Source organism: Enoplosus armatus, chromosome 20 (genome assembly GCF_043641665.1).
Source record: "Enoplosus armatus isolate fEnoArm2 chromosome 20, fEnoArm2.hap1, whole genome shotgun sequence".
NCBI lineage: Eukaryota > Metazoa > Chordata > Actinopteri > Centrarchiformes > Enoplosidae > Enoplosus > Enoplosus armatus.
The window spans coordinates 5,581,964-5,603,779 of NC_092199.1; the positions used below are offsets into that span (position 1 = coordinate 5,581,964).

General features: G+C 40.3%; 2 protein-coding genes across 7 annotated transcripts; both read left to right on the forward strand.

Moving 5' to 3' along the window:
* Window positions 1–720: 720 nt before the first annotated feature.
* srsf2a (serine and arginine rich splicing factor 2a) lies at window positions 721–3,872 on the forward strand. Of its 6 annotated transcripts, XR_011598940.1 has the most exons (5): window positions 721–1,252; window positions 1,897–2,245; window positions 2,622–2,837; window positions 3,193–3,285; window positions 3,803–3,872. XR_011598940.1 is itself a non-coding variant. In XM_070926900.1 (3 exons), the coding sequence occupies exons 1-2, from the start codon at window positions 897–899 to the stop codon at window positions 2,219–2,221; spliced, it is 681 nt and encodes a 226-aa protein (XP_070783001.1). In that variant the 5' UTR covers window positions 721–896; the 3' UTR covers window positions 2,222–2,245; window positions 3,193–3,434. The 6 variants fall into 6 exon arrangements, 2 of the variants coding, with proteins under 2 accessions (XP_070783001.1, XP_070783002.1); XR_011598939.1 differs by lacking the exon at window positions 2,622–2,837 and having other exon boundaries at window positions 3,803–3,819; XR_011598937.1 differs by lacking the exon at window positions 3,803–3,872 and having other exon boundaries at window positions 2,622–2,932; window positions 3,193–3,434.
* A 3,095-nt stretch (window positions 3,873–6,967) lies between these two features.
* st6galnac1.1 (ST6 (alpha-N-acetyl-neuraminyl-2,3-beta-galactosyl-1,3)-N-acetylgalactosaminide alpha-2,6-sialyltransferase 1, tandem duplicate 1) lies at window positions 6,968–21,069 on the forward strand. The gene is made up of 13 exons (XM_070926859.1): window positions 6,968–7,107; window positions 8,664–8,697; window positions 8,847–8,955; window positions 9,783–9,833; window positions 11,270–12,029; window positions 12,228–12,510; window positions 12,841–13,003; window positions 14,532–14,694; window positions 17,869–18,007; window positions 18,098–18,201; window positions 18,820–18,903; window positions 19,225–19,324; window positions 20,051–21,069. The coding sequence occupies exons 5-13, from the start codon at window positions 11,929–11,931 to the stop codon at window positions 20,252–20,254; spliced, it is 1,341 nt and encodes a 446-aa protein (XP_070782960.1). The 5' UTR covers window positions 6,968–7,107; window positions 8,664–8,697; window positions 8,847–8,955; window positions 9,783–9,833; window positions 11,270–11,928; the 3' UTR covers window positions 20,255–21,069.
* Window positions 21,070–21,816: the final 747 nt, after the last annotated feature.

The following is a 21,816-nucleotide window of genomic DNA, read 5'->3' on the forward strand; positions in this document are numbered from 1 at the left end:
AAGCGAAATCTCCGCGCCTGGCTTTACTTAACGGGCGAGTATGTGGCACAAAACAGCGATGTGCTCGTCGACATCTCCCGGCCCGCTGGATGTTGATCATATATCCCCGGTGCTTCTCGTTGCTGGATTCTGTCAAAGAGGTCTGTGGCTCCACATGACGTCAGTCAGGCACAAATCCGGGCCGTGGTTTTTGCGCAGTCCTCCTCTCTCCAGCAGCAGCTAGTGCCGACCCGCTTTGTAACGTGACCTTCCTACGCCAAATGTGCGAGTAGCGCTGACTGCAGTGCAGGGAGGACGGCTCTGTGGAGTAGAAACAACATTACCCTCTGGGCGTGAGTGGAAATGCCAGTAAAAGCTCAACAATCTAGCCTAACAACACTCGCTTTGATATAAACAGCTAAGTGAAGCTTTTTTCCCGCAACAAGTAGTGTCACAGTTATCAAGCTGTGAGTTGTGCGACGACACAGAATTCAAAACAATGTCTGGCGTTAATACACTACATAAATACCCGTTAACGCATGACAAAGAGCTGGAAGGATATGTTTTAATGAAACTAAAAGAAACAAAGGCAGAATAACGGTCCAACATTGCCGTTACTAGCGACTCCCAGTCGACAGAGGGCAGTGTATCGGTTAATGTGAACAGTCAAGCAGCCAATCAGAGGGGGACAACACGGGCGCAAAGAAAGGGGAAAAGGAAGCTTTCTTGCCGCCATTTCACGTGAAAGCAGCGCGGTAGGAACGACGTCCAAGGCCAAACAATTAGAAAAATAGCCAGAATTTGTATTAAATACACCAACTGGAAATTAGTAAGCCAACAGTAACTGTTTTTACAAACGGTGGGGCCTAACGGTTTTCGTTTTAACCAGCCTACTCTGTTACTTGGAGACGAAGAAAATGAGCTACGGAAGGCCGCCGCCAGACGTTGAGGGGATGACCTCCCTGAAAGTGGACAACCTGACTTACCGAACTTCGCCGGAGACCCTGCGCCGAGTTTTTGAGAAGTACGGCCGCGTAGGAGATGTGTATATCCCCCGGGACCGGTACACCAAGGAGAGCCGCGGGTTTGCCTTCGTACGCTTCCTAGACAAGCGCGACGCCGAGGACGCCATGGACGCTATGGACGGGGCGCTGCTTGACGGGCGGGAGCTTCGGGTGCAGATGGCCCGATACGGACGACCCCCGGACTCGATGTACAGCCGGAGAGGTGCTCCGCCACGCAGATATGGAGGGTATGGACGCAGAAGCAGGAGGTAATCCTGTTGTTAGGTTTAGCCGAGGGAGTCGTTAACGTTAAGTTAACCTTCAGAAGAGAAGACGAGCACATGGTGTAACGTTATGCTTACTTAATACTAAACGAATGCAGTATGGGATAACTTTCCGCCATCATTAAGTAAGATTTTTTTATATACACTTTCAGTTTAATTGTACATTTAAATCATCACAATCTAGTTATGATAGCAAACTGCACCTTATTTTGCATAGGCTACTGTGTTGATGCAATACATAAGGGCTGCAACTTTTATTTTCATTATCTATTGATCTATAGAGCCCAACGTGACCACTTTGTCTTGATTGCTCCAACCAACAGTATAAAACTCAGATATTAAGTTGACTAAAATATAAGACTAAGAAAACTAGGAAAATCACATTTGAGAAGGTAGAGCAAGTGAGTTTTTGCCATTTGCTTAGAACTTGATTTATATTTAGTCAAGTATCAAGATAATTACTGATTAATCTCTCTCAAGCTACCTCTGTCTGAGCAGTTTCATTAGGTGGCTGTTCATTAAGAATTTAATTTATTTTAAAGTCATTTTTAGATAGCTAAATAGTCAGTCTCCATCTTATTTTGGGTCCCCTTGCTGTTTTACTGAAGTTCTTCATTCTGTAACCACAGTCGCTCAGCCAGCCCTCGTCGGCGCAGACGGAGCCGCAGCCGCTCCAGGAGCAGAAGCCGTTCCCGATCCAGGAGCCGCCACCACTACAGCCGCTCCAGGTCCCGCTCTTACTCCAGATCCAGGTCAAGGTCCAAGTCCAAATCAAAGTCCAAGTCTAGAACCCCCAGACGGAGCAAGTCAAAGTCCCCCTCCAGGTCTCGGTCCCGCTCCAGGTCCAAGTCAAGAAGTCGAACCCCGCCTTCCAACAGAGGGTCCAAATCCAGGTCCAGGTCCAAATCCAAGAGTAGGCCTAAATCTCCAGAGGACAACGGAGCAGAGTGTTAACCCAAACTTGGACACAATATAACGGTATTCAGGGGAAAGGGTGGATTGTATTATTTGCTTCAATTATTTGCATCTGAGATGGCTATCTGTCATCACTTGGGTTAGTATTCTGCAGTCTTGATGCTACATTAGCCATTTGCACACAAGCATCAAAGTCTGCAGAATCCTGAATGTTTTTAGAAATTAAAATAAGATTGGGACTGATGTAGTCTACAGTCCTAGTTCTGTGTATGCTTTACTTTGCTTGTATGTTCAGCCAATCTAAAGCACACACAGGTCTATGTATCATATTTAAAAATGGGGGTGTTAATCACATTTGTACTCATGTGAGTGTGTATGGGAGGGACGTGGGGTGCTTCACTCAAAACGTTCACCTAAATGTGGAATTCTTTCCTCCAAGCTGCGGAGTCCTGTTTGCAAAGAGAGGAGGAGGAGGAGATGGGGGTGTGGCAGTGTGAGAGCAGTTAGTGTGTGACCCGCCCATGTGACCTGCCTGTTGCTGAGAGCGATGGCAGTTGCTAAGGAGCAGGTCACCAAGGCAACGGTGGTTGCTATGGAGCAGGTCGTCATGGCGGTGGTTCGTGCTGTCAGTTGGTGTATGATGTGGTGTGGTGAGGTACGTTCACGGGGATCACAGGCAGATGCACTGAGCACTGTTCCCACCTGTGCCTGTGGTTTCCTCCACCTCTCACAAAGGGAACGCACCCCGAGGTTTGTTTTTCAAATATGCCCCGAGTGTACGAGATTTGTTAGAGGTAGTTTTTGGGGAGAGGGGGCCAAGAAAGGTGTGTAATCAAATGTGAAATTACTAGAAATGTTAGGTATAATACACGGTTGCCAAAAAAAAAGAAGGCAGTTTATTAATGTTAGTGTCAGATCAGTACTGCTTTTAAATATCCAGGCCAGCTGCAGGAGTTAAAATGGCCGTTTTGTTTTGCTCTTGTCAAACTCTGTTCTGTCTTTCCTTCCAGATCTCAGATGATTGAGCCTTTGCTGAGGACATCAGGAAGAGTCTCACATTGAGCAAGTGGACTCCACTATTACCACTGAATGCTGACTGAAAGGTTATTGGAGCTTGGTCTAAAATGTTTTAAATGTTTCATTTGACTTAATTTACCTACACAAATTCTGTAACTTTGATGTGATCATTGTTTGTAAAGTTGAAAGGGATTTGTAAGGTTTTCTTTTCTCATTTAAATTGGGTTTTTTGCATTTTGATTAAATTTGTACTTGTTAATAAATTCTTTTTTTGAATGAACGTAATTTCTTTTTAATTAAATCCCTTGTTTAATACTCTTTCTAGATGGATATGAAAGTTTTATTTGGAGAGTTGATGTAGAAAAGGGTGTCATGTTGGATGTTCAAAGCCCTTACAGCTATGTTATACCACTCTTATTGGAGAAATGGCTTATTGTACAGTCCCATAAAAGCAAAACAAAGTGTCGCAGTGCCACTTAATTTGTGATTTGCTAATCCGGCCGCATAGCATTTTCTTTTCTGTCATATCTCTTTTTTTCTGTCTAGTTAAAGTTGCTTTCCTATGACTCTAACCCTCTTTCTTGTGTATCTTTTGTGCACTAGGCGCAGTTGTGTAGCAGTTGAGTAATGCTGGTTAGCTGTTAAGATGCGGTGCAGTGCGGTGGTGACATGGTGTGGCGTGTTGCGGTGCTGAGTGCCCGGCGCTGTTCCGGGGCTCGACCCTCCGCTGCCGTTTGCTGGTTTGTAAGCTCACAGGTGTGGCAGATCAACCATCCTCTCATGTCTTGTGACCTCTTCTTCCCTCCATGTGCTGTACAGATTCTCTCCTCTCTTCCTTTTTCTCTTTTTTCTTCTCCCTCCTCTCCTTCCCCCCCCTCTGTGGTTTATCCACTGTTGATAACTGGTTTTGCTCGCTTTCTGAAATTGGGTCCAGTGTGACTCCTAGTGAAGGGTTTAAAGGGCAGTCCAGGCTGCTTAATGAATACTTTTTGTGTATTGCATTCCTCTGTGAACCTCTCAATTGTCTTGTAATTGCTTCAGGTGAATGCCAATAAACATCTTTGTCGTAATTAGTTGCCGGTATGAATTTTGTCATGTCGTTGCATTGATTTTCTTTTTCCTTTTTTGCCTTGTGACATATTTGCTACATAAGAAGAAAGTTAACTTCACCTCAGGTGTTTTGGTTGAAGTATATTTATCATTGGTTATATGCAGATATTCTGCGGAGTCAATGTATTTGAGTGTGTAATTGTGAAGGCTTGGGGACTATTAAATTATTTAGTTTAGGGATGGATCATATGGATCTTTTTTGCAATGGTACATTTTCAGGACAGTCGATAATAGATAAAAGAACCAGGTGAGAATATCAGTTGTTGGCCAATCCAGTGAGTTGAACACCTGATAACTAAAAGTTCTTTATCACTTAGATTTAAAAAAAATCTTTATTCAACGTTGTTCTGTTCATTGGTTTGCAAGATTGTCTGCGACGGTGTAATACAATCCTCTCACTGTAGGCTTTATATTATATCTATGGTCAGATTAACCCACTTAGGGCAAAAATGAGCTGTTGGCCCATATCGGTTCCACCACCACTTCTCTGCATTGTATATCTTGTTACCTTCAAGTAAACTAATGTAACATTTATATAGGACTTCAGTTCAGTTTGACACTGGAAGTGTGTTTTCACATTCATCTGCTGAACAGGGAAAGTTTCTCTGCTCACCTTAAATCTCAGTTTAAGACGTGTCTGTATGAGCAGGATTTTGTAACATCACAACTACTTTCGAAGCAAATCCTGGTCCAGTACGCAGCTCAACATGAGAGCGACGAGGGAACTTGAAGCCTCCAGTGCACAAAGACTGAGCATGGAGGAGACGTCTTGTGTCCCGCAGTTAAAGCTGTAACTTCTGAAAGAAGAAATGAGATGGTGTGCATTTAAAAACAAATTGAATTCAGACTGGTTCAATTAAATACACTGGGTTTTAAAGTTGGAATTGTTGAGAAAACAATCTCACCTCAAGTTCCCTTTAGTAGCTGTCCTGGATCTTTCTATCATATCACATGATCATCAGCAGATGGCGTTTGCCTATTTGTCACATGCTTTATTGAAAGTATAATCAGGAAAATGTACTTAAATTAGTAAGTAAGAGCACTCAATGCAGAAAAAATAGTTCCCCTGTGACTGATGTACTGTTTGCATTATCATATCAGATTATATTCATTTTCATTTGTTTTTGTGATAAAAAATCTTAGTTTGTAAAGTAACTAAAGTTATCAAATAAGCAGTGAAGTAAAAAAAACGACCTCAAATTTGTCATTAATATGATATTGACCATATTACTTTGGCCCAGTGGTGGAAAGTAACTAAGTACATTTACTCAAGCACTGTACTTTACAGTACTTAGTAATTTATTTGAGTATTGCTTTTTTCTTCTGCTCTACTACATTTTGGAGGCTAATGTACTTTTTTTAAACTTCACCACAGTTATTTGATAACTTTTGTTACTTTGCAGATTCAGAATACTAATACACAATATAAATCAACTAATAGAACATGATATATTACCATAGGTTAAGATACCCAGCAGTATATAATGTAATTAAAAATAACTCCACCTTCACCAGCTGCAACATTAAAGTGATGAACACATGCATGCATCAATGATTATAATATAGCAATATAATATATATGATTCTGCATCTGCAGTACTATAACTTTCAGTATATTGTGATGCTAATTATTTTGTACTTTTACTTAAGCAAGACTTTTGCTTGTAGCAGTAATTTTACACTGCAGTACTGCTAATTTTACTTAAGTAAAAGATAATGTTGCAGCTGGTAAAGGTGTGGCTAATATTGTGTATTTTATATACTGCTGGATATCTTGAGTAAATGTACTTGTTACTTTGCACCACTGCTAATTATAATTCAGTAATGTAATATATATGATTCTGAAATGGGACATTCTGCATACTGAGTACTTTTACTTTTGGTCCTTTTACTTAAATTTGAATGCAAGACTTTAGCTTGAACCCGAGTATTTTTACACTGTAGTACTGCTACTTTAACTTAAGTACTTCCTCCACCACTGCTTCAGACTAACTGGACTCTGCATCCAGTTTTCTTGCTCCTCGTTGTTTACCGTCCTCATTAAATCCCCGCTGCAGACTGACGGGAAGGTGCGTCTTCAGGTGTGAGCACCTCTTCTGTTTTTAAACCCTTCTTGACTTTATCATCCTGCAGCTACAGAACACGAGTCCTGTCACAACCCGTTTTAATCTCCCGGTCTGTGCGGTACACCCACCGCTGATGGGATTAACGGTAAAAGAGCAGAGAGCCGAGCACGTTGCAGCGCGCCGTGCCAGCCACACCTGATCTGTCCGGCCGACTGGGGACATAACGCCGGGGTACTCGCGCACACACGCACGGGGAAGGAGGGGGGGGGGCGGAACCGGAGGATGTGACGTCCTGGTAGGAGAGGAGATTGTAGCATATCCCGTAAATGCTGCTCGTTAGCGCTGATGTTTGCTGAGGATTACTCCAAGCAGCGGGATGGACATGTGTGAGTGAATGCAGGTGAACAGACGGTAAAAGACGGAGGAGTCACAGCAGCAGGCCCGACACCAAACATGGATCTAACTTTTATGTTATCGGCTGTCATCTTCACGCTTCTCGCCATTGTGGTCGCAACATCGCTACTTAACGGCTCTTCGCCCGCAGCCGACTTTGCAAACGCGCGGTGGTATTTCGGACAGAGAGGAGACGCTTCAACCGGGGGATTAGAGCAAACAGGGCCGAAACAGAACGGACATGTACCGGACAAGAAGAAGAAGAAGGAGGAGGAGGACTGGTGTGAGATCAGCGGGAGCTCACATGATCACTGGGATGTAGTGAAATCAGTGCTTTCAGTGAGTACAGTGCAATCCTACAGTGTACACTGGGAGAGCTCTAGTTGTTTGTTTTGTATTTTATTACGGAAATCTCCCTTAATCTGTTGTACTCACTCTTCCCTTCACTCAGATACTGTTTACATGCACAGTCAGAGGTGGAAGAAGCACTCAAATCCTTTTAATAAAAGCTGCAATGCTATAATGGAAAAATACAACTTTTGATTTGACTGCAGGGTAATGTAAACAAGTATCAAGATTAAAAGGAGAAGGTTTAAAAAGTCAATGGAAAACCTGAACGTGAAACGAAAATATGAAAATACTCAAGTGAAGTACCTTTACCTCAACGCATGGGTGGAATAAGTATTTACATCCTTACGCAAAAGTAGCAACACCTCAATAAAATACTCAATTATTAGTTAAAGTTCTGTATTGCTCAAAAGTATACTAGAAGTCCCTGATATTTTATCATGTGTGTCATATTATTGGATTATTATTACTGATGCATTAACATGTAAGCAGCATTTTAATATTGTAGCTGCTTTATAGACTGTTGGGTAGTTTAATCTGTTGTATTTCATAAGCTTTCATATGTTTTGTATGTTTATAGCTGCAACAATTAGTTGATTAACTGATGAGTCGATCAAGAGAAAATAAGTCGAGAAGAAGAATTGGACGTGAACTTTTTTCACTTATTTTGTTGACAAAAGATTATTTGATTATTCAAGAAAATAATCAGCAGATTAATTCATAATGACAATAATCGTTAGCTCTCTCTGCATGTTTAGTTTGCAAACTGTTGCTGTCAAATAAATGTAGTGCAGTAAAAAGTATAAGATTTCCCTGTGAAATACCTGTCTTCTTTCAGTCTTAATTGGTACCAATACATAGAGAGAAGCAACATGGCTTTACTCTTATTTTGAAAAGTGCACCTAAGACTAATAGAAAACTTGCAGGATAAGCTGCCTCCACACATGACTCAGGTAGCTGTCACGACCCTCCCCGGGCTGTTTTTAGCCTCTTAAATGCTCATTGAGGATATCTGGATGTCGGCCTATTGAGGGTCATCAAGTTGGACTAAACATGACAGGGAGAGAGAGGTCAAATCAGCACCTGAGGGAGCAAAGTATGAAACGATAACCTTGTCTTTTCCATCACTGACACCTGCGCCAAGTGTAGGCCAGATCCGCATCCAGAAGAGCTGAGGCATTACAGGTAACACAAGGAGATAAATTGATTTGTTTGGAGCTAATATCAGTTTCTAATTTGGACCTGCCTGCAAGGACATACACATAGATATTAAAAGAAAATATACATTAATTGCTCAAGTTTTTGGGGAAAACCTGTGAAAAGAATTATGGTTTTGATGCCCATCACCTGACCCCTTAATTCTCTGACAGGAGGAGGCACATCCCCACCTTCACACTGAAGAACTGGCAACACCAGTTGAGCACTCCTCCACATCTATGAGCTTAGAGGTAGACTGGTCATCCGAGGCCTCGTCAGGGAGGGGCCGCAGGTCATTCATTGGGCTCTCTGATAAGGAGCTCCTAAAGTGTGCTTTCTCTCACCCCCAGACTGAAGGAGCCACAGAGAGCCCAGGGATCAACGGTGAGCACTTTTACCCACTTTGAAAAAGTTGTGAGTTAAATAATTTAAATAATATATATTATTATTATTATATATATATGTATATTTGTTTTTTTCAAAATAAAGGTTTGGCGTACATTTCCAATGTAACGTTTGTTCTGTTTCATCAGATGAAGTGGAGTCAAATGAAAACAGTTCCTTGAAGTACGTCCCTGGAAAGGCACGATCCCACCACTTGCAGATGATGATGTCCACAGAGGAGTTGAAGGAGGAGCAGAGGTCAGTGAACACTACAAATATGGGTGCCAATTTCTAATAAGGCGCCCTTTATAAAGGGTGTATAAGCCATCAAGACCCCTCGAATGGTTGGACAGTCCATTTGAGGGGCCTTCCTATATTAAAGACATCAAAGTATCATGCTTGAGGAGGATTTCTCACAACCTGGCAAGTTTTTCTTAAAGTCTTATAACTGATCAAAAAAGCATTAATGAATAAATGATGTATTGACCATTAATTACAGCTTTATAAAAGGTGCCTTGTGAAAAAGGTGGTACCCAAATATGTCACAATATTTATACAATAATTTTACTCTTGAATGGGAGGACCGGTACTGTACAATTTCCCCCCGGGGATCAATAAAGTATTTCTGAATATAGTCCCAGAGTTGGACACCTTTACTCGTGGTTACTGGGTTCCCCAATCTGCTCGATATCCCGCTCTGTTCTCCCAAAATACTCTAAACCATGATTCTCACGATACTTAAATGAAGTTCCCTTGTTTCCACGTAGCTGCCCTGCCTTCTGTCCTCGTCTTCCTCCCTCTAATCTCCCCTATGCTGTCTTCACGTGTTTGTGTGTTGTTGGCATTTCACTCGGAGACTCCCACGTTTAGCTGCTGTATCACCCGTCCTCTTTAGGCTAGACTGAGTAAGGCGACATTGAGTCCCTGCCAGGCATTAGCTGAAGGATGAACGACACGAGACTTAAAGAAACCACTCAAAGTGTTCGGTGGCTGCTGGGGAAAAACAGGAACCACAGGACAGACAGGTTTTTTTGGGTTTTTTTTTTACTGTAATGCATATACATACCCTGCTCTTATCATTGCAGGATACACTCCAACACAGACTTTAACTGTCTGTAAGCCTGAAAAAGGAGGAGGTAAAGTATGAGTTATTCTCACCCGTTTATCTCAGGGGAGTCAATTTCTGGCCATTGTGTGAAAACTACTCCAATGCTGTTTTTTCTCAGACCTCAGCAGTGATTTTGGCCTCATCAGCTCTTAATCCCCAAGTGGCCATGAAGCGACTGATGTAACTGTGCATTGCTGCATACCTGATCCCGCACGCCCACCTCCTGCTGTCCCTATTATTCCACATTAGATGTGTGACTCTCAGCAAGTGTCGATTGTGCCTCCAGTCGTCACCTCTGACAGGAGAGTGTTAGTTAATCCTCTGAGGACTCTCTAGTCTGATCTGCCACAAGGAGGAGTCAGTGTAACGCAACACTGGGACCTGTGCTGTCAAGGCAGTCCGCCTCTAAAACTATTAATAGAGAGGGTGTGAGAAAAAACTGGAGGTCTATGCTTTCTGGTATATGATAATTGCCGTCAGGAGGGTAGACAGTTGGGGTGAGACTTACGTCAGACGATTTTAAAGTAGCAGCACTGATAGAGGACCTGTTTTCTTTGTATTCAGTGATCTTTCACATGCTGCTACTCATTTACCAGCATTTATTGGTATGGTATGTCTGTGTTCTTTTTGCACAGGTGTCAAAATCTCTGTCAATGTTAGTTCCTCTTGTGTGTCCTTTGTCTTTTAGTAGTTGTGTGACAGTGTTGCTGGTGATTTGTGCAAAGAAAACAAAGTTTTTCTAAGCTGCTCCTCTAAACATGACTGAGTTCTTGCACACCAGAAAGTCCTGACAGGTGATCAAAAACTCCTTCAGACTCTCGATCACTTGTTCTCACTTTATTTTTTACTTATTTTTTTACTTTTTGGTCCTGAGACCTTCATTAGGTAAACGCTGTACTGTGCTCTTCCATCCATATTTAAAGGAATAGTTTGACGTTTTGAGAAATACGCTTATTTGCTTTCTGGCGGAGAGTTAGATGAGATGATTGAAACCACTCTCATGTCTGTCTGTTAATTATGAGCCGGTTAGCTTAGTTTAGCACAAAGACTGGAAACAGGTTTTTTAATTATTCAAACTCTTTCTTGGCTTTGACCAGTAATTTCCTGGAGTTTCTGCTAGTTGCCTGGCAACTGCTCAGAGGCACGAAGTAGAAATAATACGTTTTCACTTCACGGTTTTTGAACAGATTAAACAGACAAGATATAACTCATAAATCACTGAGCTTTAGAGGTGCTGGAAGATGGACTGACTGTTGGACAGAGCCAGGCTAGCTGTTTCCCCGTTTCCAGTCTTTATGCTAAACTAAGCGAATAAGTGTATTTACCAAAATGTCAAACTATTCCTTTTAAATTCCCTATTGTATTATATATGTACTTACCTCATTCATCCCTGTATATTGAATCGGATGATATGTACCTTTTGTAGTTTATCATTTGCAAATAATTTGATATTTGTCTTCCCAGGGTGCAACGTGAGCAGCTGGCCGCCATCTTCCAGCTGCTGGAAGACAACAGGGAGACATTTGGGGAGCTGTCTGAGGGAGACATGGAGGAGCAGCTCAGACTCTACTCAATCTGAGAGTCCTCTCTGACAACGCTCTTTAAATTGTGAACGCTAATGAACGACTACTCCAGTGCACCAAATACTTCAATCAATAAAGTTGTTCACAGTATTCAACGCGGCTGCACAGTCCATTCAAAAGCCACTTCCATTCGTGTTTTACTTTGTCCATTTAACTGTGTTGTTTCCACTGACGACTAAAGCAAAGACGCCAGCTCTTTCACAGCAGGAAAGCAGGTCTTTCTAGTTAACAATGCAAATAAGGACTGAAAGGAATGTCTATAACCGGTACAAATCCTGTAAAGTTGTTTCCCCACTGTTGTGTAATACAACACATCATGGCCCATGTGAGAAGGTGTGTGTGTAAGAGAGAGTGAGGTTCCCATATTGTTGTGTATCCCTGTGTCAGTAAACTGCACAGTAGCCCTGCCCAGTTACCTGTGGTGACACGGTGTCAAGTACCTCTGGTGGCGTTTCCACCTGGGTACAGAATCCAGGAGGGAGCAAACGGCAAACACACACTCTGTATTTAATTGAACAGCAAAGCCTACAGTTCTCAGGGATGGCGCTCCAAACCTCAAGGAACTTTGCTTTGCTGTTAGTGATTTCAGTTGCCATTGTGCTTTTAAATTTTTCATGGGAATATGTATCAACAAGCATCAGGTAAGTTGTATTTTTATTTAGAGAAACATTAAGGATAGTGGAACTTAACAGTACGAATTGTTTAATCTGTAATATGTTCTGGTAAATCAGTTATTTTCTTCATAGAAATGTATATCAGCAAATTTATTAAAATCACTAAAGAGTATTTTGCTAATTCTTTGTTGCATCTATTGCTCTTTTGTCAAATTTTCAACTCAGCTGGACCACTTTCTCAGGCGATAACAGACAAACAGATGAAGAAGGTTTGGTTGAGAGTTACATGACATTATGGAATAAACAAAGAAACAAGACTCTGCCGCCCGCTGTGATAAATAATAAAGCAGAAAAGTCTGATTCCACAAAAACAAAACAAGAAAGTGAACAAATCAGTGCCGCTGTGGCTGAGACTCCCATGCCCATCCTCTTCAGAAAATCCTACAAGAAGCTTCCTCAGTGGGATTTTGAGGAAGTTTATAACCAGGATGCCCCACCCAGACAGACAGTAAGCAAGTTTTGACCAGATCGTCATAAAAAATGTAAATATATCAACTTGTGGGAGTGGGTGACCATGGCGGATGTCTGCGTGTTCAGTTGTGTGTCTTTGGTGTGACCAGCATGGACGTGATGTTTGCTTTTCCTTTTAATCATCACCTTTAGCTTCAATCAGTGACAGACATTGCTCTACCTGTTTGACTTCTCTATCACTTGATTTTACAGCTGGATACAATGGGTTTTTGCCAGATGAATAAGGTGGAATTCCATTTGGCATGTTTTGGGATTTGTTTCCTGTTAAGACAATTTCATAATAGAATATTTTATCACTCCTTCTCAGACGTGTGCTCAGTCATTGCGAAACTCTGAGGATGAGAGCTTCAAGAAGGCTTTCCTTCCCAACATACGTTTGTTTCTGCACAAAGACAATATCAACATGAGCGACTGGAACCGGCTTTCACATTTTAACAATCCTTTTGGTTTTATGAACTACCAGTATGACGGTAGGTGTTTGTATGCCACTGTGTGAGACGAATGTGCCAAGACTGTATTTCACAATTGCTGTTTGGGGTTGCTGGGTAATGGATATTATTATTATTACTATTATGGTAGCAGTTCGTCAAAACATGATGATGATGGGGAAAGCTAAGAATGTTCTAGGTCTGTCAACGTCATCATAATAAGAAATTCTATTTTAATTTAGCTGCTCTAACAAAATTATGTGCAGTGTGGAAGAGGTCGCTCGTAGTGATGAAACCGCAGACAATTATCACCTTAATCTGTAGTTCCCCTTAGTTTTACAGAGTGTTTATTTTAGCACCTTTCAGCTCATTGTTTTGGTTTTATGGCCCTTTACTTTATTAAAACTTTACTGTGTTCAGTGTTACTGATCTCATCAATGTTGTTTCCGGACAAAAAGCTCTTAAAAAAACCACTGTACCCAGCACCAAACCAAAAAGAGAGACAAAGTTAGACAAAGTTAGCCACAAGCTGGTGAGTTGGTGGAGACCAAAACAGAGCTAAAAGGCGAGTGAATATTTGACTAACATTCATCAGGTGGACATAAACACGACTTCAAATGAATGCTTATGTTTGCTAACACTTTCCCATAACAATTTTATGAGGTGATAATATGTTAATGCTGTGTTTACATATTGTTCTGCCCCACCCATGCGGCCAAAAAATGTAATTACTGCCCGTTTAAAATGTCAGCTTCGCGATAAACGTGAGCTCAGTCATAAAACATGACACTTTGGCTTGTAACTTCCAGACTGAAAGGTCTGTGTTGAATACAGTAGTGGAAAGTAACTACGTACATATACTCAAGTACAAATTAGTATATTTTATACTACTTTATACATCTACTACACTACATTTCGGAGGAAAATATTGTACTTCTCTGTTGCCCCAACAGGTACAACTAAACCACCAGAAGGGTGAGGGAGATTAAGTGTACACACCCACACTGTGAAAACATTGTGTGTGTGTGCCAACAAATCAATAATGTGTGGGGCGTTAAGGAGACTGTATTTGCGTCATGTTTTCCATCATTTGAAATTTAGGTAATTTCACTACGCCCTCTTCTTCTGCAATGGTTTAATGGCACCCAACGGGAGATTTAGAAGTGTTTATTTCAATGAACCACCTCCTAATATTCGCATGGTAGTGGATGTTAATTTGCATTTTGGCAATTTTCTGGAAATTCTGTAAAAAATAGTGCTAAATTTGGATGGAAACTACTTTTACTTTTGATATTTTAAGTAAATTTTTCTCTTTTACTTTGACTTAAGTAATATTTTGAATGCAGGACTTTTACTTGTAAAACACGTGCTGTAAAGCCGAGGGGAGATGCAGATTCAGCTGCCAATTCTCTGTAGGTTAAACACATTTGCTAGCACCTGTAAGCAAACACTTAACAAGCCATTGGCAATATGCCAGTGAGTTTTGCTCACACAACAATTAACCTGTTGTTAACTGTTGCATCTTGTGTGTGCATTTTGAATGTTTTGGGGGGTTTTGGGGGCTTTGCAGATGTGATGACTTCAGTGAAGTTGATCCCAAAGCCAAAAGAGCCACTACTCCTTCCAAAGCCCGGCAGTGGCGGGTGTGTGCGCTGTGCTGTGGTGGGCACCGCAGGAATCCTCAATGGCTCTAAAATGGGGAAAGAGATCAATTCTCACGACTACATTTTCCGGTAAGAAAGAGGGAGAGAACAAACCTGTTGATTTTGTTTGTTAGGCAAAGGCTTCAAAACAATTTGACAGGTAATTCATGGCAGAGATTTTAAATATATCATATATCCCTGTGTCATTTTATAATGTCTTTGTTTAATATCTAACTGAGGTGACAGCTGTCATGTGCACTAGTAATCCCTATATTTGCAAAGGCAATATTTAGCTATGGTGGAGGACATGATTTGTGTACACATGCATGAACTGCACATACCAACTATAAACTGTATACTGGCCAATTAAATCTTAAATCAAAATGTTTTTGACACCTGTCCAAAGCCTCACATCTTCTTCTACTGTTAGCTTTGCTTTTTATCAATTATTTAAAACACTGGAGAACAAATGTGTATTTCAAACTATTTGCTGATTTCCATGAGATTAGGGCTGGGGCTAAAACCAACTCACAAAACACAAAGAGCATCAGTCATGGATGTCCGCGTTGAGTTTGAGAGTCAACAAGGAAGCAGCTCCAGGATGTTTAAACGATTTTCTGTAAAAAATATTTTTTACAGAAGCCTTTAATATCAGCTGAACCGAGATATATTTAATGTAAGTAAAGTTTATTTAGTGTAGCACCTTTCACACAGCAAGGTCACAATAATACAACTGTTACGGTCTGTTAACGGCCCAGGAACGACTTGCCGGTGAAAAGGGAATAGTAGTAGTCTGGTCAGGGTGATATAAAAGGGTAAATGATCATCTCTAGCTCAGGTTTTGCTCACTGATTTGATATGTTGATCAAAGTGTATAGCCTGATCAACTACAACACCTAGGTTTCTAAGATTAGATTGTACTGCTGAAGAAAGGGACCCAATAGAAGCTATGGTATCTGGAGCAATGATAATGACCTCTTATCTGCGTTTAGCTGTAAAAAGTTGTTAGCCATCAAGTCCTTAACGGCAGTCAGACAATTGTGCCGGTCAGTCTCATCAGGCTTAAAAAACCATACAGCTGCATATCATCAGCGTAACAGTATTATGAGATACCTTTAAATTTGCTAATAATATAATATGACCTAAAGGAAGCATTTTCAAAACAGATAATATAGTACCAAGGACAGAACCCTGAGGCGCACCACAGGAAAGAGCAGCAGTTTCAGACATGTAGGGACCAAGCGACACAGAGAAACTCCTATCCAAGAGATGGGAGGAGAACCAGTCCAGAGACACCCACCCACTGCCAAAGCCTTACAGTCAGGATCCTGTGATCTACAGCAACAAAACAGAGCATACACCTACATCAGAAGACATCATTATGTCATTGGAGACTCTGAGAAGAGCTGTTTCGGTGGAAATGTTGTGTGCAGCTCACTACTGTGTTGACTTGACTGCTTTCAACTTTGTCTGACATTTCTGAGATAAAAGGCAGCTTAGATATAGGCCCATAGTTTTTGGGAAGGGATGGATCAAGGTTATTATTTTTTCAGAAGAGGCTGAACAACTGAAATAGAGACCAATAGAACCAAGGACATTTTTAAGCATGGAAGTTGGTGAAATATACCAGTCTTCACTAGGATTTCTCTGTATTGTTGTTTAATGTGACTTTTAAACCTGCATTAGGTTTTGGGACATTTGGGGGCAGTGCTTCAAGCTATATATTTACAGAGAATAGTTATGGTGAACTTGTTAGCAGAGAGTTGCTGTTATGCCCACATGCACTGCTGAGATGTTTTTTTAATCTGCACGCTATATTAGTCAAAAAGAAATCATCAGTTGCACTCATTAATTGGCACTCTGGCTTGACAAGTCAAGTCAATTTCATTTATATACCCCAATATTACAGTTGCCTCAAGGGGCTTTGAAGCACAATACAAGTGGAAGCAGCAGCAAAAAGAAGTGCAAAGGTAAAGAATTGCTTTAATACTGTTACACTCCCTTTCCATCTTCAGTCTGACATTGCCTCTACTCTCACCGATTTCAGCGGGGGGGAGGGGGATTAAATTTTCCCCAACCAACCACTAGAGACCAATGTATCCGCCTGAATCTTGACAACACTTGACAACGCTTGACAAAAGCTTGACAACGGCGCATCACTAATTGTATGATCAGATAACCTGGCTATTTGAAGATATTCCTTTGGTTTAGAAACTCTGTTTAGCAATCAGTGTTGAGCACCCAGCAAAGTCAGATTCATAGTCAGTGTTCCAGTGACAAATTAGTCATTTTAAAGACAAAGACAAGGAAATGTTTCTGTTGGCAGACATGGTTGTGGATGACTAATAATCCATTCACTCACATTCAAGGCACTGGTGTAAATGAGTTCACACGGGTGTTTGTGACATTTGCGCTTTGCATTGGATGTTCAACCAACCTGGAGCTGTTCATCCAGTTCCACATAGCAATTATGAAGAGATGAGTATGTCTCTTTTTTACTGCAGCTTTCTTTGTGCTGCCAGGCACTCCTTTTTCCATATAGCACAACAAAACAAAAACAAGCACGGATTTTAGATTTTTTTTTTAATTGTAGAATGTAACTCCCCCAACACTGCTAAAGTTCCAAATTCCCAGAGACAATTAATGAGTCTAGTCTGAGCTATGCTAGCGGCTCTGTGAGGCTGTACTTAGGCACAGCAGCGCTCTGAGCTCAATGCTAATGCTAGCAACAAGCGCGCAATGGCAATTCTACCAAGCTGATGTGAAGCAGGTATAATGTTTACTATGTTCACCATTTTGGTTTAGCCTGTTAGCATGCTAACATTTGCTAATTAACAAGTACAGCTGAGGCTGACTACATTTGGTTATAAACCAAAGTATTGGAAAAAGTCTGTAAGCTTCATCCTCTTGGTACCATGAATGGCTGTACAAAATCTGATGGCAATCCATCCAATAGGTGTTGAGATATTTCAGTCTGGAGACTGAAGTGGTGGACAAACAGACCAACCTTGCTGTCCTTACAGCCATTGGCATGGCTAAAAATATCAAGGATGATGGGAGCTACGGCCCTAAACATGTAATAATAATCTGTTATGCATGTAAGTAACCTGACAGCCACTGACAACCACAGTTAGAGTCCCTGTATGCTTGATCACACAATAAACTTGATTCAGATCATATAAATTAGTTTTTAAGCTACTGAAAATTCAACCACGTGTGAATTTATGAAGGCTGCTCTCGCTCTTTGATTTGTCTGTGCGGCAGGATGAACGGTGCAGTCGTCAAAGGTTACGAGGAAGACGTAGGAAACAGAACATCGGTGTACGTTCACACGGCCCACTCCATCACTTCGTCTGTGTATTTGCTCAAGAAGTATGGATACACATCTGCCCCTAATGATGAGGTACTCAACCTCGAATGACAAGAGTGTAACCTTATAATAGTTTATACCCCGCACATACACACTTATCTGTCATCCTCTTCCTTTTGGCAGGGTATAAAATATGTGATGATTCCTGAGGGGATGAGGGATTACAATTGGCTGGAAGGTCTTCTCAAAGGAGAAAGGGTCTCTGCTGGCCCATATCGCAACAGACGGTGAATATCAACTCTCTGTATATTATCAGTGGAAGGTAACATGCACACAAAAACCCACATACAGTATATCCAGTTACTCATCAAGGGTTTATTATTTTAGTTTTGTAAGACCAGTCCTTTGTCAGTTTCTCAAGATATGTAACATCTTGCTTGTATGGAGTCTGGAATGTGCCACCACAATAATTATACTTTTTCTGTGTTAAATCAAAATAAATTAAGAAATTTATACATTTTTAAGAAACTATAATACTTGATTATTTTAGTGATATCTTAAAAAACTAATGTGAAAATGTCTGAATTACGATTTATTACTTGAAATTCAAAACTGAATCACAAAATTAATTTTAACAAGGCTTTTAAATGTTCCTGTCTTTTATATTTCATCTCACAAGTCATTTGTCTCCTTTAAAGGTACTGTGTGGAGTTTTTTTACATGTATTAATCGCTTTTTATTGCCAATGTGTGAACGGGTTGTAGCGTAACTTAAAAAATGAGACCTTCCCCAACATTCTCGGTTGTCTTTAAGAGCCTGTGGACTGATTTCTATGTAAAGGACTCAGGACGGCAAGCGTGTCATTGTTTCATTACATCTATTGACTTTTGTATTTTAACCTTCAGGCCACGGACGTACTATGGCGGGCAGTACAATGAGAGCCGCTTCTATGTCCTGCACCAGGATTTCCTCAGATACGTGCGGAACAGGTCAACCTCCTTTCACAATCCTACCTAAATTTTTTTACTTTGTATGGTTTATAACAATAATGATAACTTTATTTGTATAGCACTTTTCATGCAGAGACAAAACAGGATTAAAAGCAGAATAAAATGAAATAACCGATAACATGAAGTACAAATGTTTGATAACATTACAAACAATTAAACCGAACAAAACAGATAAAAATGGTACAAATAGCAAAAATAAAGACATGACAAGGTATCCCATGTCAAAAGCAATAGAAATTATCAGGTCATTTACTACCTTTAATAAAGCAGTTTGTTTTTGACATTGTTCATTGCCCACAGGTTCTTAAAGTCTCCTCATCTGAATGCTTCATACTGGGCTATAGTCAGACCAACCAATGGGGCATTCGCTCTCTTCCTGGCACTGCACACCTGTGACACTGTAAGTTAATATTACTTAAACTTGTCCAAATGCCATCTATAGGTATCCACGCCTCTATAAACATGAAGTATGCAGTATACAATAATGTATACAGACTTTAACTCTAAATTGGTATAGTTTATCAATTCTTAAAAGAACAGTCTGACATTCAGGGAAATGCACGTCTTTGCTTTCTTGCTGAGCGTTAAATGAGAAAATCGATACCACTCTCATGTCTATCCATTAAATACATAGCTGGAGCCAGCTGGCGGTTAGCCTAGCTTGGCATAAAGACTTGAAACAGTAGGAAACCGCTGCCTTCCACCATCTCTAAAGCTCACTAATTAACATTTTGTTTGTTTAGTGTAAAAACTGCAATTTGTGGTTTTACTGGGGGTTATGTGCAGGACTATTTCTTGGCCAGGTGTAGTGATTTCTTAAAACCACAAATTGTTGATTTTATGCTTCAGTTTTTCAGATATAGCATGTTATTTAGTGAGCTTTAGAGGTTTTGGTTGGCAAATTTTGTTACCATTGGATAGAGCCAGGCTAGCTGTTTACCTCTGTTTCCAGTCTTTATGCTAAACTAAGCTAACCGTCTGCTGGCTGGAGCTTCGGATGGATATGATAGTAGTATTGATCTTCTCATCTAACTCTGGGCAAGAAAAAAGAAACTTTTCTTTTAGCAAATCTTTTCTTGGTGAGTTAATCTCAATCATCTCGATTCTCTGTTTTTGTCATTTTCAGGTGGACGCATATGGATTCATGACTGAGGATTACATGAAATACTCTAACTACTATGTTGAGAAAAATATTAAAACCCGTGTCGTTTTCTACGCAAACCACGACTATAAACTGGAGAAGAATGTGTGGAAAAAACTACACGACAGCAAAATAATGAAGTTATATCAAAGACTGGACCCAGAAACAGGGACAGAAAAGCTGAAGTAACACTGATAGACAGATTAAGAACACTGAAACGCCCACATACAAATATTGTTAGCATTTATGAAATTCCTGCTGTTCACTAGGACATGTTAAGCCCCTTCATTCTATGTTAGCTTGTAAGCTAACTGCAGTAGTATGCCACTGCTTACCAACAAAATATACCATACACCAGATATATGCCAGATGTCCTATGTTAACACAAAAATATTCGGTTTTCTAACTCATAAGAAAATACAGGGTTTAATAATTATCAGCTGCAGAAGATCATGAAGGAACTCCATAGCTCTGACTAGATCGCTAGTCACAAATGGCAGCCATTCTGAACTGCTTTTAACACATTACTTTTGTGATTCTTCATTTATTTATTTAGTGAGTTTTGAAGTAAGAATATGGTAATAGGAACATATGTTAGGGATCATTTATTGCACTTGGAGTTTATGTTTATTACTTTCTATATACATTTTTGTATTGAACATTCTGGGAATGACGCAAACATTAATATAAATGTGTGGCATATGTATATGAAAGGGTGCCAACAAAGTGTCATGTAGCAAAGGCAAAACTGAAAGGGTGGAAAGGTTTCATCTGTATTGTGACATCGATTGAGCTGGATTTAAAAAGAGGTGCAGTTGATGTTATGGCATGACAAAAATGTAAGAGACTTTTTAGTTAGTTCAAATTAAATGTACCAGCTACAACATTTAATTGCTCATATTTTTATGATAATGTAACGCTGACATTCTGCTGCATAATGAGTACTTTTTTGTCTAACAATACTTTTGTACTTTGACTTAAGTAAAATTTTATATGCTGGTAAAGTAATATCTTTATATTTAAATAAAGGATCTGAATACTTGTTTCAACACTGGAAGACAAAAATATTGGGCACGAAGAAAGACGTGGTGAAATGAAATGTGCCAAAAGGTCATCATGATTCAACTGTTTGCTGGCCACTGAAACCAGTTTAATTTCGCCTTTTGTCACGTACCAGTCAAGTCAACATGGACTAAAGTGCATTACAGAGAGTTTACTCACACACAACACATAGTACAAAGCCAAGAAGCATGTCTCTGTATTATGGAGCCATTTATGTCATGATGTCTATCTTTACTTGACAAAGTCGTGGGCTGAACATGTTTGTGTGACGATTGACAGTCTGATGAAGAGGATTATCAGTTGTCTGTAATGATAGCAGCTAGCAGCAGTGATAATGCTAACGCAGACTACACAAACTTAGCTCTTGCAGTTAGTGAGAAATGATCTGTGAATTTATCTCCCAGACAATCAACCAACAGCACAGATTAAGAACACTGAAACGCCCACATACAAATATTGTTAGCATTTATGAAATTCCTGCTGTTCACTAGGACATGTTAAGCCCCTTCATTCTATGTTAGCTTGTAAGCTAACTGCAGTAGTATGCCACTGCTTACCAACAAAATATACCATACACCAGATATATGCCAGATGTCCTATGTTAGCACAAAAATATTAGGTTTTTAAGAAAATACAGGGTTTAATAATTATCAGCTGCAGAAGATCATGAAGGAACTCCATAGCTCTGA

Excerpts from the sequence above, each read along its gene's own strand:
- srsf2a (XM_070926900.1), top strand. The coding sequence starts at position 897 with ATGAGCTACGGAAGGCCGCCGCCAGACGTTGAGGGGATGACCTCCCTG. Across the intron at positions 1,253-1,896 it reads TATGGACGCAGAAGCAGGAG|TCGCTCAGCCAGCCCTCGTC; the intron begins GTAATCCTGTTG and ends CTGTAACCACAG.
- st6galnac1.1 (XM_070926859.1), top strand. The coding sequence starts at position 11,929 with ATGGCGCTCCAAACCTCAAGGAACTTTGCTTTGCTGTTAGTGATTTCA. Across the intron at positions 18,008-18,097 it reads CATCTGCCCCTAATGATGAG|GGTATAAAATATGTGATGAT; the intron begins GTACTCAACCTC and ends TCCTTTTGGCAG. Across the intron at positions 18,202-18,819 it reads GGCCCATATCGCAACAGACG|GCCACGGACGTACTATGGCG; the intron begins GTGAATATCAAC and ends TTTAACCTTCAG.